The following is a 27,716-nucleotide window of genomic DNA, read 5'->3' on the forward strand; positions in this document are numbered from 1 at the left end:
TGAGAGCTTGGCAAAGGGTTCAGCAGCCTCTCTGTGCGACTGCCGTCGAACCGGACAGAGCAAGTGGGCCCGCCAAGCTCTCGTGGCGCGCGCCCCCCCCCCCCCCCCCCCCCATCCAACCCATTGCTTCCTCTTCTTGAGCAGACAAGACACGCAAGGCCCAAATAGAGGTGGGAATGCAATCCATTTGCATGAGGAATAATGTGATTGGGACCGTTCCCACAGGGCCCCAGCTGCCGCCTCCTGCCGCCAAATTCCCACTCCCGGGACTCCGGGAACGTTTATGTAAATGAGGGCCAGCGGTTGAGCTCGGACACTCCGGGTGCCCCGCCCACTTGGTGGCTCGTGAGCACCGCTCCTGCCCCCCGCCCCTTTTTTAAAATTGGGGCCATTGCTTCCCTTCACTATTGTTCCCTCACAAAAAAGCTCATCGGCATGGTGGTTAGCACTGTTGCCTCACAGCGCCAGGGACCCGGGTTCAAATCCGGCCTCGGGTGACTGTCTGTGTGGAGTTTGCACATTCTCCCCGTGTTTGCGTGGGTTTCCTCCCACAGTCCAAAGATGTGCGGGTTAGGTTGATTGGCCATGATAAAAATTGGCCCTTAGTGTTAGGGGGGATTAAATACGTGGGGTTACGGGGATAGGGCTTGGGTGGGATGGCTGTCGGTGTAGGGACCGGGTGCTAGGGTTTGGATGATCAGCCATGATCTCGTTGAATGGCTGAGCAGGCTCGAAGGGCCGAATGGCCTACTCCTGCTCCTATCTTCTATGTTTCTATGTTATTGCCATGTAGATGTGAAGACTCCTCTTTCGCTGCATCATCTTGTTTTATTTTGTTTCATCGCACTTTGGTCTGGATATCTTGAGGACTTAGTGGGGTTTCATGCTGTACATAAAATGTAATTAGGCCAGCTCTGTGACAGAGACCCACTCCACTGCCTCATAGAAACATAGGAGCAGGAGTAGGCCATTCGGCCCTTCGAGCCTGCTCCGCCATTCAATATGATCATGGCTGATCCTCTATCTCAATACCTTATTACCGCTCTCTCCCCATACCCCTTGATGCCTTTTGTGTCTAGAAATCTGTCTATTTCCTTCTTAAATATATTCAGTGACTTGGCCTCCACAGCCTTCTGTGGTAGAGAATTCCACAGGTTCACCACCCTCCGAGTGAAGAAATTTCTCCTCATCTCAGTCCTAAATGTCCTACCCGGTATCCTGAGACTGTGACCCCTCGTTCTAGACCCCCCAGCCAGGGGAAACATCCTCCCTGCATCCAGTCTGTCTAGCCCTGTCAGAATTTTATACGTTTCAATGAGATCCCCTCTCACTCTTCTAAACTCTAGTGAATACAGGCCTAGTCGACCCAATTTCTCCTCGTACGACAGTCCTGTCATCCCAGGAATCAGTCTGGTGTACCTTTGATGCACTCCCTCTCTGGCAAGTACATCCTCGAGCAAGACGTGGTTGTGTGCGATGGGCCCAAGCTGCTTAACTGGTGGAAATGGCATCAGCAGAGGAGATGGTCATCCCTCACCATTGTATCTGATCTGGAAGTGAGTTCGGTACAGCCAGGACACCATCGCACACGGACACCTTTGTGACCTGGCAACGTCATTTCAGCTTTATTGATCAGACGCAGCACTCATAGAAACATAGAAACATAGAAGATAGGAGTAGGTCATTCGGCCCCTCGAGCCTGCTCCGCCATTTAATGAGATCATGGCTGATCATCCAAATTCAGTACCCTGTCCCTGCTTTCTCCCCATATCCCTTGATCCCTTTAGCCTTAAGAAATATATCTAACTCCTTCTTGAATATATTTAATGAATTGGCCTCAACTGCCTTCTGTGGTAGAGAATTCCACAGGTTCACCACTCTTTGGGTGAAGAAATTCCTCCTCATCTCTGTCCTAAATGGCTTACCCCTTATCCTTAGACTGTGACCCCTGGTTCTGGACTCCCCGACCATCGGGAACATCCTTCCTGCATCTAGTCTCTAGTCCTGTTAGAATTCTATAAGTTTCACTCTTGGTGCTAGTCCATGGCAGTAAGTTAACCCTTTGTATCAATATGGTGCCAAGGGTTGACCCCACTGGCGCCCAGGAATTGATCAGTGTGCTCCAACTCCTATAAAAAAAAATTAAAAAAAAATAAAAAAATTATGGCACCAAATATACTCCAACAGGGAACTTACATTTTCAGTGCTGATTGTATCAGCTTCACGCTAACTTTCCCACATTACAACAGTGACTACACTTCAGAAGTACTTCATTGGCTGTAAAAGGACGTGAAAGGCGCTATATAAATGCAAGTCTTTTTTTCTTTTAACAGCAACAAGTGACGCAACCTCTTTCGAAACCTCGCATTATGTTCCATCCATCCCACTTGTTGAAATTGAAGCTTCATCCTTATGAACTTCTGAACCCATGCATTTATTGGAACTAAACATTCTCACAACTGTAACATTCATCACATTGAACTCCAAGTCTAATAGTCACTAATCCATGTGTCATTTGGCTGATGAAGGTGATATTAAAACCTTACTCAAGTTCATTTCCAAGGTATTTTCAAAATTCCATCCTAATCGGGAAATTCCAATTCTCCGTTTCTTTCCGGTCCTGCGTGGATCAGAAGTGGTGCGCAATTTTGTTCCAAAATTCCAGCTTTCGATTGTCAATTGAAAATCGACCAATACTTTCTTTCAACCTTTGTTTATTCAATATAAATTTGAAAACACTTGGTGACCATTAGCAGTTAGAGTTCAAAAATTCTCAGGAATCTTACAATTGGTGTTGCCTTCTAGATTCCTTGTATGTTTTGAAAACCCGCTGTTTGTCCCTAACACTGTCCTATAGATCGCTACTTGGCCACACTGCTCTCTGCTATTTTGCTGGAATGAGATTCGATTCTAGCCTTGAAAGCAAATCCTTTTCTACTTCCCCATTTTTTTTTACTATAGCTCTCCCAATCATTACAGTGTTCCAATTAATCTTTTTAGAACTTGGATACGTTCTTCAACGCTTGCTCTTTTAAAGGCTGATATTTTTGTGTTATTGCCCCTTTTGCAAGCCCTCGTGATCATTTCAGTTTTAAAGACGTGTTTGTCAGTGAAGCCACAATGCTCCCCTATTCTATCTTGAGTATTACTGATGATTAGATAATAAAGATCATGATTAACCTTCAACCACCACAGCCATCTTCCTAGCTGAAAGGAAGATGGTTGTGGTGATTGAAGGTCAATCATCACAGCCACAGGACATCGTGGCAGGAGTTCCTCAGGGCAGTGTCCTAGGCCCAACCATCTTCAGCTGCTTCATCAATGACCTTCCCTCCAACATAAGGTCAGAAATGGGGATGTTTGCTGATGACTGCAGTGTTCAGCGCCATTCAGAACTCCTCAGATAATGAAGCAGTCCATGCCCACATGCAACAAGACCTGGACAGCATTCAGGCTTGGGCTGATAAGTGCCAGGTAACATTCACACCACAGAAGTGCCAGGCAATGACTATCTCCAACAAGCGAGAGTCTAACCACTGCCCCTTGACATTCAACGGCATTACCATCGCCGAATCCCCCACCATCAACATCCTGGGGGTCACCATTGACCAGAAACATAACTGGACCAGCCACATAAATACTGTGACAACAAGAGCAGGTCAGAGGCTGGGTATTCTGCGACGAGTGTCTCACCTCCTGACTCCCCAAAGCCTTTCCACCATCTACAAGGCACAAGTAAGGAGTGTGATGGAATACTCTCCACTTGCCTGGATGAGTGCAGCGCCAACAACACTCAAAAAGCTCGACACCATCCAGGACAAAGCAGCCCGCTTGATTGACACCCCATCCACCACCTTAAACATTCACTCCCTCCACCACCGGCATACCGTGGCTGCAGTGTGTACCATCTACAAGATGCACTGCAGCAACTCACCAAGGCTTCTTCAGCAACACCTCCCAAACCCACGACCTCTTCCAATGGCAGCAGGTGCATGGGAACACCACCACCTCCAAGTTCCCTTCCAAGTCATACATCATCCTGACTTGGAAGTATATCGGCCGATCCTTCATCGCTGGGTCAAAATCCTGGAACTCCCTAACAGCACTGTGGGAGTACCTTCTCCGCACGGACTGCAGTGGTTCAAGAAGGCGGCTCACCACCACCTTCTCGAGGGCAACTAGGGATGGGCAATAAATGCTGGCCTTGCCACCGACGCCCACATCCCAGGAACGAATTAAAAGAAGAAAAATCTCAGTTTTTCCAGTTATATTGCACTTCGATGCAAGAGTTTTAATATTAGTGGACCACCTGCAGCATTGCTCACGGCATGCCAGATAATGATTTATTTAATTTCTGGCCCAATATTATTTAATATCTGCACTGATAATCATCTAATTCCTGGCTGCAATATCTAGTCCTGTGGCTCTGCGATCATTTAGTAAGTTCCTGACCTGCCATGTTATTTATATAGCCCTGTTATTTGTTTAAAACAGTAGTTTTCTGCTATCGAAAGCCGAGTATTGCACCGAGAGCTGATTGTGGAGCCAGTCGCAGCCAAAGAATCGATCCCTATGCACCTACAAGATAAACTCTTGCCTTGGTTACCAAATAGGGGCGACATTTGTTGTACGATACATGAGTGAACGTGTAGTTAAGAGTCATAGTTTGAAGGAATGGGAAGAAATATTACTTTTTTTTAAGACAACCTGTATTTATGAAGGGGAATCCCAAAATACGCTATTTCCTTTTGGCCTATGCAACAGTGTATATAAATTTATTAAATCAATTCATAAAAAGGCAAGGTTGAGTCATTTCTGAATACCCCTTTTGTCGATTTGACAGTAATCCTTAGAAAAGCTTTTCTTGTTTCAAAGACTTTTTTTCAGAACAAAATAAACTGCAGTTAAATTTCGTACAATATTCTCAATTGATGAAGTCCGTCAGAGACCCAGTACCCTGCTGATGACTGTGAACTCTTCTTGCCGTGCTGTCTGCTCTTAATTATATAGAAACATAGAACATAGAAAAATAGGAGCAGGAGTAGGCCATTCGGCCCTTTGAGCCTGCTCCGCCATTAATTATAATCATGGCTGATCCTGTATCTCAATACCATATTCCCGCGCTCTCCCCATACCCCTTAATGCCTTTTGTGTCTAGAAATCTATCATCGCCTTAAATATATTCAGTGACTTGGCCTCCACAGCCTTCTGTGGTAGGGAATTCCACAGGTTCACCGCCCTCCGAGTGAAGAAATTTCTGCTTCTCCCAGTCCTAAATGTCCTACCCGGTATCCTGAGACTGTGACCCCTCGTTCTAGACCCCCCCCCCCCCTGACCCCTCGTTCTAGTTCCCCCCCATATAATAAAGACAAGATGCAGGGAAATACAGTGTTCAAAAAATACAGGAACGGAGCTGGTGTAACACTTAAATCAGAAGGCGGCCATTCGGCCCATCATGCCTGGGTGGGCTCTTTGAAAGAGCTCTCCAATTAGTCCTGCTCCCCTGCTCTTTCCCCATAGCCCTGCAAATTTTTCCTTTTCAAGTATTTATCCAATTCCATTTTGAAAGTTACTATTGAATCTGCTTCCACCACCCTTTCAGGCAGTGCATTCTAGATCATAACAATTTGCTGTGTTTATTAACAAATGTAAATTCTCATCCCCCCCGCCCCCCCCCCCCGGTTCTTTTGTCAATTATCTTCAATCTGTGTCCTCTGGTTACCGACCCTCCTGCCAGTGGAAACAGTTTCTCCCTATCTACTCTATCAAAACCCCCCATGATTTCGAACTCCCCTATTAAATCTCCAGTTTAACCTTGATACCATAGCAAAATACTGCGGATGCTGGAATCTGAAATAATAGCAGAAAATGCTGGAAATACTCAGCCGGTCAGACAGCATCTGTGGAGATGCTAATGTTTCAGGTCGATGACCCTCCGTCAGAAAAGGTCGCAGGCCTGAAACGTTAACCCTGTTTTTATTTGTTCCAAGGAGAGCAGTTCCATATATCTCGTGATGCCATCACATTTAGCATACTATAGTTAGTTATTTACTCTAAGCTGGTTAGCTAATCACCATGTGAGTTGGGTCCTGTGGAAGTGGTGGTTTTGTTGGTTGGTGGCCGCGGTGGAACAAATTTCCTGGGCCGTTATTTACAGCAGATGCATGTGACCCCAAAAAAAAAAAAACCCTTTTTCAGATGTGGTTTGGGCTCCTGCAGTTACAGTGCACGATGAACTGTATGGTCTTTCTTGAACTGTACTGCATTAGTCAGTCCTGAGCACTGTCAATCTGCTCCTTTGACAGCACCAACTCATGCTTGCCGAACCAGCATCTTCTCAGCTTTTCGAAGCAGGGGTTGGTAAAAGCCGTATAATTCAGTGAAGGGAAACATGAGCAAGCGAAACGCAAGACAAGGATTTCTCCCTATTCAAAGGTAAACTCACACCACTGTAAATAGGATTGGGAGATCGCGGGTCAACTCTTGGATGGCAAGCGGGCACTTTCGTACTCGACTATCCAGTGTGCATTTTGAACATTGAACGCCTTTCTTTCTGTTCCTGATCCGACATTAACCGCAATTAAATTTTTCCCTATATTCATTTATTTGACCCTTTCGAGAACCGTAAGTGTGCAGTCTTTTGCTTAAAAGAGGCGCTGTTTTCATATAAAATTGTTTGATGGGTGTTGCATAGAATTTTGCAGCAGCTCAGAAGAAGGCCATTCAGCCCAACACGCCTGTGTTATCTCTCTGAAAGACCTATCCATTTAATCCCTGATGCGCTATCAATTACTCAAAAGACTGAGGTTAAGCGAGTAACTAACAGGCTTTTATTAACAAGAGAATGAAGGTGTGCCTCGAGTGGTCGACCAGTCCAGAATACAGAGGGACTGTGGAGCAGTCACCTTTATACCTGGACTCGTGGGAGGAGTCAGCCGAGGCATGTACAGACATGTACACAGTGGAATACAAACACCCACACAGGCAGGTATAACAGTGGTTTACCACATTCACCCCTTGTTTAAAAATGAGTCCGGCGGGGTGAAGTGTATTAAAAGTTTGTGTATTGGAGTCTCTCCGGAGGTCTTGTCTGCCGCTGTGATCGACGTGGCGACAGCAGGGGTAGTGAAGCTTCCGGCGTCGAGTCCCGCGTAGGCTGCGGCACTGGTGTGTAGTCCTCGTGGGTGTCGAGCGGGTCGCAGGGCCCAGGCGTGCCGTCTGCTGGGGTTGGATATTGGATCGTGGGGGGGGGGGTGGTAGTGGGTAGTGGGTTACTGGGGCCCCCGAGGGTGCGAGATCTCGTATGGAGACTGTGTCCTCACGCCCGTCCGGGTATGCGATGTAAGCATACTGGGGGTTGGCGTGGAGGAGGTCGACCCTCTCGACCAGGGGGTCCGTTTTATGGGTCCTCACGTGTCTTCTCAGTAGGACCAGCCCTGGGGACGTCAGCCATGGCGGTAGCGATGTCCCCGATGTGGACTTCCTTGGGAAGACAAACATTTTCTCATGAGGGGTGGCGTTAGTGGCAGTGCAGAGCAGTGACCGAATAGAGTGGAGCGCATCGGGCAGCACATCCTGCCAGCGGGAGGTCGGAAGGCCCCTAGACTTTAAGGCTAGCAGGGCGGCCTTCCAAACTGTCGCATTCTCTCTTTCCACCTGTCCGTTCCCCCGGGGGTTGTAACTGGTGGTCCTGCTTGTGGCAATACCCCTAGCGAGCAGGTACTGGCGGAGTTCGTCGCTCATAAACGATGAGCCCTGGTCGCTATGGATATAGCTGGGGAAACCGAACAGGGTGAAGAGGTCGTTCAGACATTTAATGACCGTGGCACTGGTCATGTCCGGGCAGGGGATGGCGAACGGGAAATGGGAGTACTCCTCAATAATGTTGAGGAAGTACACATTACGGTCGGAGGAGGGGAGAGGCCCTTTAAAATCAACGCTCAGGCGCTCGAAGGGGCGAGTGGCTTTTATCAGGTGAGCCCTGTCTGGTCTATAAAAGTGCGGTTTGCACTCAGCGCAAACTTGGCAGTTCCTGGTCATGGTCCTGACCACCTCAATAGAGTAAGGCAGGTTGCGGGCCTTGATGAAGTGGAAGAACCTGGTGACCCCCGGGTGGCAGAGGTCATTGTGGAGGGCCCGCAGTCTATCGATCTGCGCGCTGGCGCAGGTGCCACGCGATAGAACATCCGGGGGTTCATTGAGCTTCCCGGGCCGGTACAAGATCTCGTAATTGTAGGTGGAAAGTTCGATTCTCCACCTCAAGATCTTGTCGTTTTTGATTTTGCCCCTCTGCTTGTTGTTAAATATAAAAGCAACTGAACGCTGGTCAGTGAGCAGGGTAAATCGTTTTCCGGCCAGGTAGTGCCTCCAATGACGCACAGCCTCCACAATAGCCTGGGCCTCCTTCTCAACAGCGGAGTGTCTGGTCTCCGGACCCTGGAGGGTTCGTGAAAAGAAGGCCACGGGTCTCCCCGCCTGATTAAGGGTAGCGGCCAGGGCAAAGTCGGACGCGTCGCTTTCCACCTGGAAGGGGATGGATTCGTCCACTGCGTGCATGGTGGCTTTGGCAATGTCTTCCTTGATACAGTGGAAGGCTAAGCGGGCCTCTGCCGTCAAGGGAAAAGAGGTGGACTTGATCAGCGGACGGGCCTTGTCCGCATAGTAGGGGACCCACTGGGCATAATAGGAGAAAAACCCTAGGCACCTCTTCAGGGCCTTGAGGCAGTGGGAGTTCCATAAGGGGACGCATCCGGTCGGGGTCGGGACCGATGACTCCGTGTTCCACAACACAGCCAAGGATGGCGAGGCGGGTTGTGCGGAATATGCACTTCTCCTTGTTATACGTCAGGTTCAGGAGTTGGGCGGTGCAGAGGAATTTTTCGAGGTTTGCGTCATGGTCCTGCAAGTCATGGCCGCAGATGGTCACATTGTCCAGATATGGGAAAGTGGCCTGCAACGCATTTTGATCGACCATCTGGTCCATCTCCCTTTGGAAGACGGAGACCCCGTTGGTGACGCCAAAGGGAACCCTAAGGAAGTGATAGAGGTGGCCGTTTGCCTCAAAGGCAGTATACTGGCGGTCCTCAGGGCGGATAGGGAGCTGGTGGTACGCTGATTTCAGGTCAATGGTCGAGAAGACGCAGTACTGCACGATCTGGTTGACCATATCAGCTATGCGGGGGAGTGGGTAAGCGTCCAGCAGGGTGTAGCGATTTATTGTCTGGCTGTAGTCGATGACCAGGCGCTGCTTCTCGCCGGTCTTAACGACCACAACCTGGGCTCGCCAGGGGCTGGTGCTGCCCTCAATAATCCCCTCCTTCAGGAGCCGCTCCACTTCAGTTTTAATGAAAACCCTGTCCCCGGCACTGTATCGCCTGCTCTTTGTGGCGATGGGCTTACAGTCGGGGGTGAGGTTAGCAAACAGTGGGGGGGGGTGACTCTGAGTGTGGAGAGGTTGCACCTGGTGCGCGGCGGGCAGTTTGGAAGCTGCTGGCTGCGGACTGTGAGTGGGGGGAGGGGTCCACCGTACGCCATCGTAACACTTTTAAGGTGGCACTGAAAATCTAACCCCAGTAGAACGGCAGCGCAGAGGTGGGGCAGGACCAGGAGTTTAAAATTATCGTACACAGTCCCGTCTACTAAGAGTGTCACCACGCAGTAGCCGCCAATGTCCGCCGACTGGGACTCGGAGGCCATAGAAATCCGCTGGTGCGCAGGCAGGACTGGGAGAGAGCAACGCCGCACCGTGTCGGGGTGGATGAAGCTCTCCGTGCTCCCAGAGTGAAAAAGGCAGGTTGTTTCGTGACCATTTACCTTAATGTCCATTGTGGACCGGGCCAGTTGGTGCGGTCTCGCTTGGTCCAGCGTAACGGAGGCCAGCGTAGGGGTCGGTGTGTCGCTGCGGGTATCAGATGAGGCGGTGTTGGGGGCCTGCTGCATCCAGGCTGGCGTCCAAGATGGCGGCGTCCATGATCCCCATGTGGCTGGAGGCGTCCAAAATGGCTGCTGTTCCGGTGGTTCGCACATGGCTAGGGAGGCCCAAGATGGCGGCCCGCACGGCCCACACGCGGCGCTGCTGGGGTTCGGGGTGGCTTTGGCCCTGCAGACGCTGGCGTAGTGTCCCTTCTTCCCGCAGCCTGAGCAGATCGCATTTTTGGCCGGGCAGCGCGCTCTGGGGTGTTTGGCCTGGCCACAGAAGTAGCATTTCTGGCCTTGGGACACTGCTGCGGTAGTTGGGCCGTGGCTGGGGTGGCACGGCGCTATGAGACGGTCCTACCGTGTCCCAGGCTGTCGTTCCCCGCGGCGTCCACGGTGCAGAGGAGTAGGCATCCATGCCCCGGTAGGCTGCGTCCAATGATAGTGCGAGTTCAGAGGCCTTGTTGAGGTCGAGGTCACTCTGCTCCAACAGTCGCTGTCTGGTGTAATTGGACCTGTGGCCCGCTACAAAAGCGTCCCGGATAAGTTCCTCTGTGTACACGGCGGCCTTTACATCCTTACAACCACAGGCCCGGCCAAGCACAGACAGTGCCTGAAGGTATTCCTCGGTCGATTCCCCAGGTTGTTGTTTACGACTCCCCAGGAGGTGCCTGGCGTACACCTCGTTCACTGGGCACGTGTACTGGTCCTTGAGGAGCTTGATAGCAGCCGTGTACGAGGTCGCGTCCTGGATGACCGAGTACGCTCGGTGGTTCACTTTGGAGGTCAGGACATCCAGTTTGTCCTCATCCGATTTGACCGTTGCAGCGGAGGCGATCAGGAATCTTTCAAAGCACCTAAGCCAGTGAGCAAACTTGGTGGATGCGTCCGCCTCCCGATGGTCTAAGTCCAGGCATGCTGGTGTGAGGATCTTCTCCATTATAAAAAATTATTGTTAATAAAATTGATGCGCTATCAATTACTCAAAAGACTGAGGTTAAGCGAGTAACTAACAGGCTTTTATTAACAAGAGAATGAAGGTGTGCCTCGAGTGGTCGACCAGTCCAGAATACAGAGGGACTGTGGAGCAGTCACCTTTATACCTGGACTCGTGGGAGGAGTCAGCCGAGGCATGTACAGACATGTACACAGTGGAATACAAACACCCACACAGGCAGGTATAACAGTGGTTTACCACAATCCCGTTCTCCTGCCCTTTACAAAAAAATATATATATTTTCCCCAATATTCATTCATTTCCCTTTTATCGCTATTGTGGCTTCTGCTTCCACCACTCTTTCTGGCCTAACGGCCCTCTGTGTGTATTAAACAAAATGAATATTTCTCCTAACTTTTCTCTCTTTGTTGTTTTGGTGATGGTCTTAAATTTCCTCTGGAATTTCCTCCTTAAACTGTTCCACCTCGATACCTCCATCTCCTCCTTTAAAACCCACCTTTTTGACCGAGCATTTGGTCACCCCCTCCTAATACCTCATTTTTACGTTTGGTGTCCATTTTTTGCCGCCGTGAAACTTCCTGGTGATGATTTCTATCTGCTAAAGGCGTTGTATAAATGCACTTGTGATGGCTGTAATAAATAAATAAATAGTACATTCCACCATTAATGGGCTGACAGAACTATTAACATCAGTCATCTTTGATATCCGTTCAACTCCTCAGAGGTGACTCATTTCCCAACCCACCCCCCACTCCTCCCTGAAGTGACGTCTGCACGAGCCAGGGAATTTGTACTTCACCTGATACAGAGAAAAAGGTTTACCTTCCGAAAAGTAACATAGACATTTTATACTTGTCACAATCCTGCCACGCTATGAATTCCCATAACAATCTTGCCAAATGAATTCCCATAGCAAAATATTATAAATATAGAATATATCATAACCTTAGTACTTGGAACAAAATTATTTCTGTCTAGGTTCATTTTGGTGGCTCTCCTGTTAAATCTCAATCATAAGGGAGTTTAACAGCCAACTAAAGCCAAGGTCTTTCACCAGCCATAAATGGTTCAATGTTGCAACGTTTGTGGTTATAATTATCCTGGTAACTGGCTTGAATGGGATGGGTCTACCGCACGACTTTCAAATGTACAGACTGCCTGATTGGCTTGAGTTTGTACTTGGCTTTTGAGTTTGAGGTGCCATACATTCAAAAGCCAGGATATCCCAGAACCAGGATCATAAAAGGCAGAAACAAAAGCAAAATACTGCGGATGCTGGAAATCTGAAACAAAAACAGAAAATGCTGGAAATACTCAGCAGGTCAGGCAGCATCTGTGGAGAGAGAAACAGAGTTAACGTTTCCGGTCAATGACCTTTCATCAGAGTTCTGGCGAAGGGTCATCGGCCTGAAACGTTAACTCTGTTTCGCTCTCCACAGATTTCCAGCATTTTCTGTTTTTGCTTCAGAAAAGGTAGAAGTTCTGTTTGAATGAGTTCCGGGGCGGCAGTTGGCATTCATTTACAAAAGATTAGTTTAATTCTTAGAATTATGATATTTTATTTTTCTATTTGAATTGGATAAAAAGTGATCTATCATAAATATTCCCATAAATGTTCGTGTGTATTTTTACATGGGATTACATAGGCTATATAGCACAGAAACAGGCCATTCGGCCCAACCAGTCCATGCCGATGTTTATGCTGCACTCAAGTTTAATATTTAGAGTAGTGATCTTTTATTATTTTATGTATTCAAGGAGTTAGATAGAAAACATTCAAATTAAATATACCATCCTATTATATCACTGTTTGATTATTTGTTTAATACATTTGCTTCATGAGATCTGGTGTGATATCCTACTGCTTTTGAAGATGGAATGAGGTCTTCTGGAGGCATGAGGTAGTCTACTATCAAAAGGCAATTACCAAACCGGATTTGGTGTTCATTTAGCTCGGAGTGTTACTAAAAAGTTACTTGGGTCTCAAGGCAAGGGTAAGCACTCTTAAAAGGTATAGGGAGTTGGAACCATCCATGAGTGTAACAAGTATTTTAAAATGTGACGCTACTTTTTTTCACATTTTCCACACGGTCGTTCGGTTGCAGCGGGTTGTGGAGACTGTGTTGACCTCTTGGGCAACTGCCTCTTACGCTTGCTAGACCTTCTGCTTAGTGCTAGGTTGCTCTTCGGGCTCTGTGAGGGCATTCATCAATCTTCTCACAGCGATCCCAATAATCTGAACGGCTTCATCAGTAAAGCAGGCCTTTGCACCACTGAAATCTGTATACTCCCATGGATGAATTGATGTGCTTATTAAGGAGATACAGTCAGAACAAATTAATCCTCCCCCACCTCCCCCGAGTAATATGGTGTCACCAACTTTATCCTGCTGGAGAGTATGTAGTGGGCCCCTATTGCTACCTTGTTTGTTAAGTCAAAGCAGATTATTTATCCTGTATCGTCCACATTTCAAAATTCTTCTACATATTCACACTCTTCCTCTTTATACCACCTAACATTCTATTTGATTTCTTGACAGCTGCCAGACACTGGATTGATATCTTGAGGGATAGATCTACTTTGACTCCCAGATCTGCTTACTGACTTGTCTTTCAGTATTTCCTCCATTAATTCTACACTTCCTCTGCTTATTTCATATCCCTAATGTAAGACTTTGCATTTATCTACATTAAACTGCATCTGTAGTGTCAGATGTGGCTCAGTGGGTAGCACCCTCTCGCCTCTGAGTCAGAAGGTTGTGGGTTCAAGTCCCACTCCAGAGACTTGAGCACAAAAATCTAGGCTGACACTCCAGTGCAGTGCTGAGGGAGTGCTGCACTGTCGGAGGTGCCGTCTTTCAAATGAGATGCTAAACCGAGGCCCCGTCTGCTCTCTGGTGGACGTAAAAGATCCCATGGCACTATTTCGAGAAGATGAGGGCAGTTATCCCCGGTGTCCTGGCCAATATTTATCCCTCAATCAACATCATTAAAACAGATTATCTGGTCATTATCACATTGCTGTTTGTGGGAGCTTGCTGTGCGCAAATTGGCTGCTACGTTTCCAACATGACCACAGTGACTACACTTCAAAAAGTACTTCATTGGCTGTAAAGCCCTTTGGGACGTCCCGAGTTCATGAAAGGTGCTATATAAATGCAAGTCTTTTTTTGCCAATTATTGGCCCACCTCCCAAAAAAGACTTTGTTACCCCTGTAGCTTGGGGCACTTTCACTGTGTTAACCATCCCGGCTATTTTGTCGTCATCCTCCAACTTTAAGATGAAGTTACTCATGCCCCCTTCCAGATGTTGAGAAGTGCTAGTCCCAGTGCAGAACCCTGTGGGTCCCCATTTCTCCACCTTGCGTACTTGCCCTTTACACAGACTCTCGGGTGGTAATCTCAACCCAACTTGTCGGGCAGGAAACCCTCAAGATTGGGTGGGATGTTGGTTTTTCCGCCCCGCCCAATATTGGCCTCCAGTGACTTCAGTGGAGAGTAAAAGCAGGCAGAGGGTAAATCCAGCGTGGCACCCGATCTCGACGGGCGGTTAGGTTAAATTTGCCCCCAGATGCCCCAGCCACGAACTCCGTCCATCCCAGCACACTGCTGTCAATACCGTGCCTGCTAATTTTCTCAACCAATTTTAGCTACTTCATATAGAGGGTGGTGAATGCATTGGGCAGACTGATGAGGGAGATAGTGGAGGCAAATAGTGCCAATAAGTGAAAGAGGGAACCATGTTTTTCTGACAAAAGAATTGAGTGTGTGGTGGGAGAGAGCACGACGTGGTCAATTCTGGATTTGGGACCAGCCTTGGGCGAAATCTGTTTAATTTTCTTCCACAAAAATATACAAGCACCTTGTGTCATACAATTTTCTGCAAGTTTTCTTTTAAACGTGTGCCGTCTTTCTGTAGGTCAAGTGTCCTGGGATGAGTATCGAATCAAGTTTCTGGCAAGCAAGGGGTTTAATGAGAAAGAAGTGGCCGAGAAAATCAAAAACAACGAGGAACTGAAGATTGACGAAGAAAGTAAGTATATGTTTGCAATGAACTTAACCCAGTGCACACATTTCACTCTCGGTGTACTCCTCTTGTACGGGCATGCGATTGAGCTCGTGCTCCAACCCCAGTAATTAAGAAAACAATATTCAAAAGGTTGTGTTGGAGATGAAGGAGCTGGTATTAATTTCTTTATTGTCTCAGATGGGTACAGCAGGCATACAAATACCATAAATCTCCAATAAAGATACAGGCCCTGGGCCAATCCAGTGTGTCACAGACTGCTTGTTCTGGGATTTTTTTTAAAATTCATTCATGGGATGTGGGCATTGCTGGCCAGGCCAGCGTTTATTGCCCATTCCTAGTTGCCCTCGAAGGTGGTGGTCAGCCGAGCCACCTTCTTGAACCGCTGCAGTCCGTGTGGTGAAGGTACTCCCACAGTGCTATTAAGGAGGGAGTTCCAGGATTTATTTGTTTCTCATAGTGATTTTTTTTTTTTTACAACTGAGTGACTTGCTCGGCCATTTCAGAGAACAGTTTAGAGTCAACCACATTGCTGTGGGTCTGGAGTCACATATAGGCCAGACCGGGTAAGGACGGCAGATTTCCTTCCCTAAAGGACATCAGTGAACCAGATGGGTTTTTACGACAATCCAACAGTTTCATGGTCACCATTACTGACACTAGCTTTTTATTCCAGATTTATTTAATTAACTGAATCTAAATTCCCTATCTGCCATGGTGGGATTTGAACTCGCGTCTCCAGATTATTAGGCCAGGCCTCTGGATTGCTAACCCAGTAACAGAACCACTGTGCTACCATTCCCGATTGTATATATGATTCCCTGTGAAAAGATACCTGGGCTGTCTAGGGAGGCACTTTATCATGAGGATGACTGGACAATCCGAGCTCAGTCAGCCTAAGCTGCTACTGTGTACCTAACGGTCATTGGGTAAGATGTTGCATTAGCAGAGGCTTGTGAGCAGGTAATTTGCCTGGCAGGGTGAGAGGGGCGTTCACTTGTGTGTGTGAACAGCCTCTAGATTTTCTTCCATCGCCTGTCGTTCAGGATCACCGGTCCCTTTGTTATGTGAATTGATTCCACATTGGGGGGGGGGGGGGTGGCGGAGAAATATATAGAAATATCAGCCTGGTTTCCCACTCCTGAATGCTCCCCAGTGACTCCTGTTAGAAAATGCACGTGGACAATGGTGACAACTGGATCAGGCCTGGTTGTGACGCCTCCCGTGGTTGAGCAGCCTTGCTGTCTCGGCTCGTGCGTGGAGAATGGCCACCTGGGTGAGCCATCAGAGGGCAGTCAGCATCTGTGGAAGTGCACTTAGCACGGGTGGAAAGGGATCAATTTGAAGTGAAAGAATGATCCATTCACCTTAAGCTTTCAAAAAGAACACCGGGCCATCTGTGACTGTCTTTGCTTCTTGTTTCCTTTATTTCTCTCTTTGCAAACACATGAAGCTAGATGTTGCAGAAAACCTGAGCGCCCCCTCATGAAAGGGCAATTGTGCTCGCAGTGGAAATGTTATCAGCATTGTCTCCGAACTTCAATTAGAAGTCAGCAATTTTTGCCTGTAAAACAGTGGAAATATTTTGAAGTGAAGTACCAGGTAGATATTATATATTTACGTCTGGGGAAATTTTTTGCATTGCCGAATCCACCACTAAAAGGGTTAAATTTAGATGTCAGGAAACTGAAAATACTTTGTTCCACGTACGGGTTCGTTTGTGGTCCGGGTTCCGAGACTATTGACTGAGCCACAGTGTCTTTAGTTGGAACGTAATACATTGCAGGTTCATTTCTCCCAATTGCACTGCTTTGTGCTGTTCTATTTAACCCAGTCCCTGAGTGTACCTGAAGGTACAACACAATCAAACTGCTGCAATAGATTGTGCGCCTGTGATCCCTTACACATAGGATTTCCTGGTATTGCTTTTGCCAGCAAGCTGTCAATTTAAAAAGATGTGCCGGAATCATCCTGTGTATTGTCAATGTAAGGCTGTTTGTTGCCCTGGTATCATTCTGGTGAATCTGCGCTGCGCCCACTCCAAGGCCAATATGGTTGACCCTGAACTGCCCTCTGAAATGGCCTAGCAAGCCATCAGAACTGCTACGAAAAACTATAATGCCTTCACCACACGGACTGCAGCGGTTCAAGAAGGCGGCTCACTGCCACCTTCTCGAGGGCAGTTAGGGATGAGCAATAAATGCCGGCCTTGCTAGCGACGCCCACACCCTGGGAATGAATTTTTAAAATGTCCTTCCTGAGGTGCGGTGCCCAAAACTGAACACACTACTCCAGATGGGGTCTGACCAGGTCTCTCTACAACTGAAGCATCACTTCCTCCCTTTTGTATTCCAGCTTCCTTTAGATAAAGGCCAACATTCTATTCGCCTTTCTATTTGTCTTTTGGACCTGTTCACTAGCTTTTAATAATGCGTGTACTTCGACTCCCAAATCTCTTCGCTCCTCGAGAGGATTGTAGGTAGGGACTGGGCGTCATGTTTTAGGACTTTTGGCCATTTGGTCAGAGAAGGAGTTTGGTGTAATTTATAATAAAATAATTTAAATTTAGCTCAAGAGTTTTGTTATTTAAGCTATAGTACGTTTTTTGATATTAAGTCAGATTCAGGAGTCTCGGGGTTAATCCTCAAGGAACCAGCATCTTTCTTCAACCATGACAGAAGAATGATGCCTGGAGCCACTGGCACAGAGGGCCAGGGATGTTAATGAGCTCCCCCGACGGTCAATGAGCCAGCCTTTGAAACTATTTCCCTTGAGGTCAGGGATAATGGGGGGTGGTTGGGGCCGGAGGTGGGGGGGGGGGGGGGGGTTTACCAGATTCCAACACACCCAGTAGGCATTCATACATGAGATGTTGCAAGAAATGAGATTGTGCATACTCAGCATGAGGTTGTCTAGCTGAGACCCACAACTATGAGGCTGGCAGCCAGCTTAGCTGGCCAATCCTCAGACACTGTGAGCTGGTGATTAATCCTTTCAACTCCTGCCCAGCTAAGGGACAAAATGAGAGAAGCACACCGTCTACAGTTAGTTCTAGGATGTCTGCTGAGCGGGATGGACAGGGGCCAAGGCCTTCTTTTAAGATGTGGTGGGCCAGAAATGAATATTTAGCCCACTAACAAGAACAATGTGACGTCCTTTGTTATTTTCTTTGTTGAGAGGAGTGATTCAGAAATTAAGTTGATGTGCAATGAGATTTACTATAAATATTACTCGATTCACTTGACAATTGTGAAATAAACCAGTTTGGTGATTTACATCTGAGTCACACTATCGTGGACAAGATATGGGCAGCACGGTGGCATAGTGGTTAGCACTGTTGCCTCACAGCGCCAGGGACCCGGGTTCGAATCCGGCCTCGGGTGACTGTCTGTGTGGAGTTTGCACATTCTCCCCGTGTTTGCGTGGGTTTTCCTCCGGGTACTCCGGTTTCCTCCCACAGTCCAAAGATGTGCAAGTTAGGTTGATTGGCTATGATAAATTGACCCTTAGTGTTAGTGGAATTAAATACGTGGGGTTACGGGGATAGCGTGGGATATGTGTTGGTGTAGGGGTTACGGGGATCGGGTGGGATATGTGTCGGTGCAGGCTCGATGGGCCGAAATGGCCTCTATCTGCACTGTGGGGTTTCTGTGTAACGGTAAACTCTTGGTCATGAGTGACACAGGATCTGCTTATGGGAAAGACCAGTGACAGTGAACCTAAGACAATATCTAGTGCAGACTTGAAACTTCTCCCTCTGAGTAAAGGGGAAAGGATAGAATGTAGACATGAGGACGTTGATTCAATGGGACAGGAAGATCACAACCAATGCATCCACTTTCTTTGCAGCCACCTCTTAGAACCCTAGGATGTAGGCCGTCCGGTTCAGGGGATTTGTCGGCTTTTAGTCCCAAGTACTTTTTCTCTACTGATATTAATTATTTTAAGTTCCTCACTCTTAGCCCTTTGGTTCCCCACTATTTTTAGTATGCTTTTTCTGTCTTCTACTGTGAAGACAGATACAAAATATTTGTTTAACGTCTCTGCCATTTCCTTATTCCCCATTATAATTTCACCTGATTCAGCTTTTAAGGAATCAATGCTTACTTTTGCTACTCTTCCTTTTTACATACTTGTAGAAGCTCTTACAATCTGTTTTTATATTTCTTGCTAATTTACTCTCATTCTATTTTTTATCAACTTTTTTGGTCATCCTTTGCTGGTTTCTAAAGCTCTTCCAATCCTCAGGCTTACTACTATTCTTCGCAACATTATAAGCCTCTTCTTTTAATCTAATACTATCCTTAACTTCTTTAGTTAGCCAAGGATGGATCACTTTTCCCCTGGAGTTTTTGTTTCTCAATGGAATATATATTCGTTGACAATTTTGGAATATTTCTTTAAATATTTGCCACTGCTTATCTACTGTCTTACCTTTTCATCTGATTTCCCAATCTAGCTTAGCCAACTAGATACTTGGTTTCGCATCATCTGTGAATTTGAGTAGTCTGCGTTTGGTTTCTGAGTCTGTCACTATTGTAGATCGGGGCATTCCAGTTAGTATCTCTTTCCTCCGCTCTGATCTGCTTGATGCTATCTTTCCTTCAGCCAACCGCTTACTGACACCAAGGTTTTCCTTGAAATTCTATTGCTTTAGTTTCAGTAACAAGAGGGAAGGAACTTTATCGAAGATTTTGCGACAGTGCAAGAACAACATATCATGTGGTTTCGTATTATCTGTTTGGACTGCAACTTCCTCAAAAAAAAAAGTTACTGTCAGTCAGGCATGATCTTCCCCTTTTGAAGCTGTGTTGGTTGTTAGTTACTTGATTATTCTCATACAGCTACAGTTTGCAGCTCGTAACCGATTGTGTTATTCTCCAGGATGTTGGACTGATTTAATTTAATGTAGTAATAATAGATAACCACAAACCCAGACGTCGGTAGAAATGTGTGAAAAGTAAATTTAAAACGGGTATCAGGGAATTGCATATATACAATTGAAACGCAAATGTTATGCAGGGCTATGGGGAAAGAGCGGGGCAGTGGGACTAATTGGATAGCCCTTTCAAAGAGCCGGCACAGGCATGATAGGCCGAATGGCCTCCATCTGTGTTCTATGATGTATCATGAAGAACTTTATGCAGATGTTTGAAATAATTTGCTAGTCAGGATAGTGCCACTTGATTGCCACCCCATCCACCCACCCCACCCACCACCTTAAACATTCACTCCCTCCACCACCGGCGTACCGTGGCTGCAGTGTGTACCATCTACAAGATGCACTGCAGCAACTCGCCTAGGCCTCTTCGGCAGCACCTCCCAAACCCACGACCTGTTCCACCTAGAAGGACAAGGGCAGCAGGCGCATGGGAACACCACCTCCAAGTCACACACCATCCAGATTTGGAAATATATCGCCGATCCTTCATCGTCGCTGGGTCAAAATCCTGGAACTCCCTCCCTAACAGCACTGTGGGAGTACCTTCACCACACGGACTGCAGCGGTTCAAGGCGGCGGCTCACCACCACCTCCTCAAGGACAACTAGGGATGGGCAATAAATGCTGGCCTTGCCAGCGACGCCCACATCCCATAAACGAATTGTTTTTTTTAATTGGCTATTCAAACTACAGTTTGATACCATGATGAGGGAACTTGGGCACTAGAGATGAGTCCTGATGGGCTGAATGGCCTCTTCTCCATTTTAAGTTTCTATGTCAGGAATCTTATACAGATGTAAGTTGCTCTGTTCTTGTATAGTAAAACCTCAAGTTAAGTGCGGTATCACCAGTGGGGAATTTGTGTCTCTGAATACTCAGAACTGATTTGTTTAAATAAGAATAATGAAATGGAGGTAGACGTCCCACAGGAACTGAAAGTCCACAGTGACCTAATTTTTACACCACTGCTTGTAGGAACATGACTCCACAGGAACCAAATGTTCCTGAATGACTCACGACTTCAGAAGAGCTGAGAAATACTCCCAGTATTGGAGCGACAAAACCAGCAGACTTTGCTCGTCTCTTAATGAAAACAACTTTTGTTCCACAGATTAGGATTTTCCACTTTCTGTCAACAACAACAGTCTACACTTGTCTACTGCCCGTGGCATAGCAAAACATCCCAAGGTATCTTACTGCAGCTTACAGAGAAATAATCGGCAGGCGATCGCAGGAATGTTCTGCATTCCCTTCACCCTGTTTTATTGCCTATTCTCCAGGGAATGCTGACATAAAACAGTAGCCCGGATCCTCCAGGTGCCATGACCCGCCCCTCCCCCCCGCTGTCCGCTTCTGCCTTCTCCGGGGACGTCATGATGAGGCCTCTTTGCAAGACACAATTGTGCAGCAGGCAGCACCCAACCACAACCCTTGAAGCCCTGTATTGCAGAGAAGAACCACCTGCATTTCTATAGCGCCTTTCACATCCTCGGGACGCCCCCAAAGCGCTTTACAGCCAGTGAATTGCATTTGAAGTACAATCATTGTTGTAATGTAGGGAAATGCAGAAGTCAATTTGTGCACAGCAAGTTCCTACAAACGTCAAATGCGATGATTAAACAGTCAATACAATAGCAAGATACTGCGGTTGCTGGAAATCTGGAATAACAACAGTAAATGCTGGAAACACTCAGCAGGTCAGGCAGCATTGAAGAGAAGAGGAACAGTCAACGTTTTGGGTTGAACCCTTCGAGGGTTTGACCCAAAACGTTGACTTCTCTTTCTCCTCTCTTCGATGCTGCCTGACCTGCTGATTAAACAGTCAATCTGTTTTAACAGAGGAATATTGGCCAGGACACCAGGAGAACTCCCGTTCTTCTTCAGAGAGTTCCATGGGATCATTAACATCCACTTGAATGGCAGATGGGGCGGGGTCTCTATCACAACTCATCAAGTGATGGCGCCACCGACAGGGCAGCGCTCCGCCGCTGAAGAGAACCCTCAGACCACAGGCATATGTAGCTCAGCGTCAACATTCCAGTCGTGTGCTCTATGATGACTCGGGTTAAAGAATGGACCTACTCATAGTGGTGCTCCGCTGCTGTTCTGGGAAAGTGCAGAGGTGTCGCCAGCCATGGCTGCAGAGGGGAACCTTGATCTGCATCCATGCACAACCAATTGATTAATGCCACTGATGTCCCCAGTGGTGCAGTGTTTGAAGACCAGGACCTCAAACCCAGCACCAAGCTCGCGGTCTGCAGAGTAGTAGTGATACCCGCCCTGCTGTATGCCTCAGAGACATGGACCATGTACAGCAGGCACCTCAAAAGCACTGGAGAGGTACCACCAATGCTGCCTCCGCAAGATCCTGCAAATCCATTGGCCGGATAGGCGCACCAACATCAGTGTTCTTGCTCAGGCCAACATCCCCAGCATCGAAGCTTTGACCACACTCGATCAGCTCCGATGGACGGGCCATATCATCCGCATACCCGATACGAGACTCCCAAAACGAGCACTCTACTCGGAGCTCTGACACGGCAAGAGAGCCCCAGGTGGGCAGAGGAAATGCTTCAAGGACACCCTCAAAACCTCCTTGAAAAAGTGTAACATCCCCACTGGGAATCTCTGGCCCAACACCGCACAAAGTGGAGGAGAAGCATCCAGGAAGGCGCCGAACACCTCGAGTCTGTTCGCTGGGAGCAAGTGGAAGTCAAGGGCAAACAGCGGAAGGAGCGCACGTCAACCCAAGCACCGTCTGCCCCACCTGTGACAGAGACTGTAGGTCCCGCATTGGACTCATCAGTCACCTGAGAACTCATTTTTAGTGTGGAAACAAGTCATCCTCAGTTCCAAGGGACTGCCTAAGAAGGTAGACTGAAATGATGATTCTTGCATAAAAATCCAGGGAGTTTTTTTTTGTTGCCTTCTACAGGCAATAGCAGCAGGGCACCTGTGATGGAGGTGGGCTGTAGGGTTGCAGAGTGTGATGGCTTCCTTTTGTGAAGTGTGGCCTCCACAAGCACTGCGTGAGTCAGCTGGGGATAGGAGCACTGTGGTCTGTATGTTCTATATTGCAGGTGGGTGCCTTGTGGGCTGCTTGACCAGTCAGTCCTCTCTTACTTCTCCAAAAAACAATAATCTGAATGGGGAAACTCCTTCGATTTGGGGAGGGGGGTGGGACAGAAAGGGAAGCCCAAGAACAGAAGACACAAAAGATAAAGATAAAACAGTTGTCAGTAGTGAAGTAAATGGCCAGAAACGGCCAGGAAATAAGCTTCCTGAGAACGTTTGTACAGCACCTGCTGACTCTTTAATATCCACTTCTACCTGTTCTTTATTACCTAGCAATTCTCTACAGGTGCGATTGCTGCTGAGCGTAAATGAGGTGCTAACGATGAAAAGTGGGACACCACCACACACGCTGTTTAAATGCACCGGAAATAATGGTGGAAAATTGGGCGGGCTTTAAAATGGACTGCTTGGCCAACATAATGGATCGGAAAATCTGGGCTAGCAACTGCGACCCACTACTTTGTTAAAGCAAGGAATGATCTTGTGGTGAACCTCCAGCTCTGCTTTCTGTTTTTTTTGTTGCTTTTTGTCTTTTGGTCCTTTGCCAAAGATTTGGCTGCCAATTTCAAGTCAGCAGTTTGCCGTATCCTTTCTTTAATACCGCACTCAGTGGTTTTGAGGGCGGCCTGGTGCTATCCACTGTGGCCGAATAGCACAGTTGTCGATGAGGTAAATAGAATTTCAATTTCAGCACCAAGTTCTATGCGCTGCGTTATTTCTGTGGTTTCTTGTCGTCCGGTAACTGGAGATCCGCATTATACGCTGGCCTGTTTCTTTGTTGTGATCTGGCGGTGAACCCAGGTCTGTTGGGGCAGAGCCCAAGCAATGACTGAAAGGGAAACCAATTCCCTTGCCAAGCGGAAAAGGACACTCTTTGCCAGTTTCATTTCTTCAAGTTTCACAGCCTGGCAGCGTGCATCTATTCAAAGTTGCAAGTAAATGAAAGTGAAAACGAGTAATCGTTAGCAGAAGTCCGAAGAGCTTGAGATACTGGACTCCAATTCTGACGGACAACTCTGAAAGATTACAGTGTCCCTGCAAAGGATACAGGGAGGCCATTACCACGGGGGGCAGCAATGGAAATGATTGTAAATGCTCTGTGTTCACCAACAGAGGATTACTGTGATCTACACACACACTTTTTATTTTTTAACTTTTAAAATGGGCCTGAATATAGCTTTATTACTGGGGCCACTGCTTTGTCAATACTGAATAGGTCACATTATGGTTTTATTACGTGACTCCATTTCGGTGCACACAGGGCCACCCTGCGTTCTACAACCTCCCGCAATCAGCAAATCGAGCCAACTTTTGTTTTGTTGCAAAAAAAAAGGCACAGCTTTTATTCTATTCATACACAGGATGTGGGCATCGTCGGCAAGGCCAGCATTTATTGCCCATCCCTAATTTCCCTCGAAGGTGGTGGTGAGCCGCCGCCTTGAGTAAATGGCCTTTCAGAGGGGCAGTTAAGAGTCAGCCACGTTGCTGTGGGTCTGGAGTCACATATCGGCCAGACCGGGTAAGGACGGCAGATTTCCTTCCCTAAGGGGAGTTAGTGAACCAGATGGGTTTTTACGACAATCCGGCAGTTTCAGGGTCATCATTACTGATGCTAGCTTTTTATTCCAGATTTTTTAATTAACTGAATTCAGATTCTGGATTACTAGTCCACTATGCTACCATACCCTTTAAGGGCAGTCGGCAGCCCTTTAACAGCTGTTGGCCCCCGAGCTTGCAACTTTGGTCATCTCCAAGCACGCCATGCATTAGGTGCTGGAAGCCCCTACTAAATATTGGACTGTGCTGACCTCTTGTGGGACGAGGAGAGCTCATCGCCCCAGCGCACATGATGTGCAGCTATCTGAGGTGTAGTGGTCCAGGCACTGGAACTGCTTTAGCCACCCCATTTTGTACTGTTGGTTTCTGGAGCACTGGGAGGGCTTGTTGCCACTGGCATACACAATTTAATTGTACTGTCTGAAATGTTGTTGTCAGAAAAATAAATGGTGTAATGAGGGGAGTGCTCGAGAGAGAAATTCCATTCCATAAAAACCCAGCCAAGAAATCCAACAAAGTTGAATTATCTAACAAAAGTGCAGGATGCACACTAGATGCAGGAAGGATGTTCCCGATGGCAGGGGAGTCCAGAACCAGGGGTCACAGTCTAAGGATAAGGGGTAAGCCATTTAGGACTGAGATGAGGAGGAATTTCTTCACCCAGAGAGTGGTGAACCCGTGGAATTCTCTGCCACAGAAGACAGTTGAGGCCAATTCATTAAATATATTCAAGAAGGAGTTAGATATATTTCTTAAGGCTAAAGGGATCAAGGGATATGGGGAGAAGGTAGGGACAGGGTACTGAGTTTGGATGATCAGCCATGATCTCATTAAATGGCAGAGCAGGCTCGAGGGGCCGAATGGCCTCCTCCTGCTCCTATCTTCCATGTTTCTAAACCTGCTCTGTGATGGCTCGTTAACTTTATCGCCAGAATATAAATCTGGAAATGCTCCGCTCTGCAACGGGCTTCCACCCCCCACCCCCCCCCCCCCCCCCCCCCGGGCCTCCAGAAAGTCTTTCTTAAAAACTATATTTAGTAAAATGTGCTTTTGTTGCTTTGCAGCTCAGGAAGTCCTGGATAATCTGAAAGACCGTTGGTTTCAGGCTGACGCGCCCCCAGCAAACCACCTCCTGAACGAAGAAGAATTCTTGGCTTTTCTTCACCCAGAACACAGCCGTGGAATGCTCAAATTCATGGTTAAGGAGATTATCCGTGAATTAGGTAAATGATTTCAACCATTTTAATGGCGTGAGAAGGCTAGCTTTTTAATTAAAAACTTGCAGATCTCCTCTGGCATTGCTTACCATACATTGGATGAGGGGCTGGTTTATAAGGACAGTAGTGTTATAGAAAGAAAGACTTGCAATTATAAAGTGCCTTTCATGACCACTGGATGTCCCAAAGCGCTTTACAGCCAATGAAGTACTTTTTGAAGTGTAGTCACTGTTGTAATGTGGGAAACTCAGCAGCCAATTTGCGCACAGCAAGCTCCCACAAACAGCAATGTGATGATGACCAGATAATCTGTTTTTGTTATGTTGATTGAGGGATAAATATTGGCCAGGACACCGGAGAGAACTCCCCTGCTCTTCTTCAAAATAGTACCATGGGATCTTTACGTCCACCTGGGAGGGCAGACGAAACCTCGGTTTAACGTCTCATCCAAACGACGGCACCTCCGACAGTGTAGCGTTCCCTCAGTATTGCACTGGAGTGTCAGCCTAGATTTTTGTGCTCGAGTCTCTGGAGTGGGTCTTGAGCCCACAACCTTCCGAGGCGCGAGTGCTACCAACTGAGCCACAGCTGGCACTATGCCATGTAATGCACAATGCATCAAATCTGCTAAACTGGAACATTGTGCCTTTAAGGCCATAACGTCGAACTGTTAAGTAAACATGGCTTACGGTCAATTGGAGTTTAATTGTTGTTTGAGGAAACTTTGCAGATTGGAACGTGCATGTGAATTTCAGTCGGAGATAAAGGTTCTAAATTGGGGGAAGGCCGATTTTAATAGGATAAGGCAGGATCAGGCCAAAATGGACTGGGATCAGCTACTTGTAGGAAAATCCGCATCGGAGCAATGGGAGGCTTTCAGAAGGGAGATTGAGATCATACAATGGCAACATGTTCCCGTAAAGGTCAAGGGTGGTTCCAAAAACCACAGGGAACCTTGGATGTCGGGATATACGAGAATGGATTAGGAAAAAAAGGAGGGCTTTTGGCAGATACAAAAGGCTAAAGACGGAGGAAGCCCTAGAGGAGTACAAAAAGTGCAGGGGGATACTTAAAAAAGAAATTAGGAGATCAAGGAGGGGCCATGAAATAACACTGGCGAGCAAAATAAAGGAAAATCCTAAGATGTTTTATAAGTATATTAAGGGTAAGAGGATAACTAGGGAAAAAATAGGGCCCATTAGGGACAAAAGTGGCAATCTGTGTGTGGAGCCGGAAGATGTAGGAGGGGTTCTAAATGAATTTTTTGCATCTGTTTTCACTATGGAGGAGGGCGATGTAGACATAGAAATAGGGCGGGGGGACTGTGATATGCTCGAACATATTAACATCGAGAGGGAGGAGGTATTGGCGGTTTTAGCAGGCCTAAAAATGGATAAATCCCCAGGCCCGGACGAAATGTATCCCAGGCTGCTGTGTGAGGCAAAGGAAGAGATTGCAGGGGCTCTAACACATATATTCAGGACCTCTCTGGCCACAGGGGATGTGCCAGAGGACTGGAGAACCGCTAATGTAGTACCATTATTCAAGAAGGGAAGTAGGGAAAAACTGGGGAACTACAGGCCAGTGAGCCTAACATCAGTGGTAGGAAAATTATTGGAAAAAATTCTGAGGGACAAAATTAGTCTCCACTTGGAGAGACAAGGATTAATCAGGGATAGTCAACATGGCTTTGTCAAGGGAAGATCATGTCTGACTAATTTGATTGAATTTTTTGAGGGGGTGACTAGGTGTGTGGATGAGGGTAACGCAGTGGATGTGGTATACATGGATTTCAGTAAGGCCTTCGATAAAGTCCCGCACAGGAGACTGGTCAAGAAGGTAAGAGCCCATGGAATCCAGGGTGCCTTGGCACATTGGATACAAAACTGGCTTAGTGGCAGAAGGCAGAGGGTGATGGTCGAAGGTTGTTTTTGTGACTGGAAGCCTGTGGCCAGTGGGGTACCACAGGGATCGGTGCTGGGTCCCTTGCTGTTTGTGGTCTACATTAATGACTTGGATATGAATG

General features: G+C 47.2%; 1 protein-coding gene across 1 annotated transcript in view; it reads left to right on the forward strand.

Annotated features, from left to right (window-relative positions):
- sdf4 (stromal cell derived factor 4) overlaps nucleotides 1–27,716 on the forward strand; it is an 81,736-nt gene that overhangs the window by 38,278 nt on the left and 15,742 nt on the right. The window contains exons 3-4 of the mRNA XM_085967099.1: nucleotides 14,792–14,905; nucleotides 25,538–25,696. Of these exons, the coding sequence (XP_085823225.1) occupies nucleotides 14,792–14,905; nucleotides 25,538–25,696 (273 nt within the window). The remainder of the gene's footprint in view (nucleotides 1–14,791; nucleotides 14,906–25,537; nucleotides 25,697–27,716) is intronic.

The sequence above is a fragment of the Somniosus microcephalus genome, chromosome 25, assembly GCF_052327205.1.
Source record: "Somniosus microcephalus isolate GS21.2 chromosome 25, FLI_Smic_1.0, whole genome shotgun sequence".
Lineage (NCBI taxonomy): Eukaryota > Metazoa > Chordata > Chondrichthyes > Squaliformes > Somniosidae > Somniosus > Somniosus microcephalus.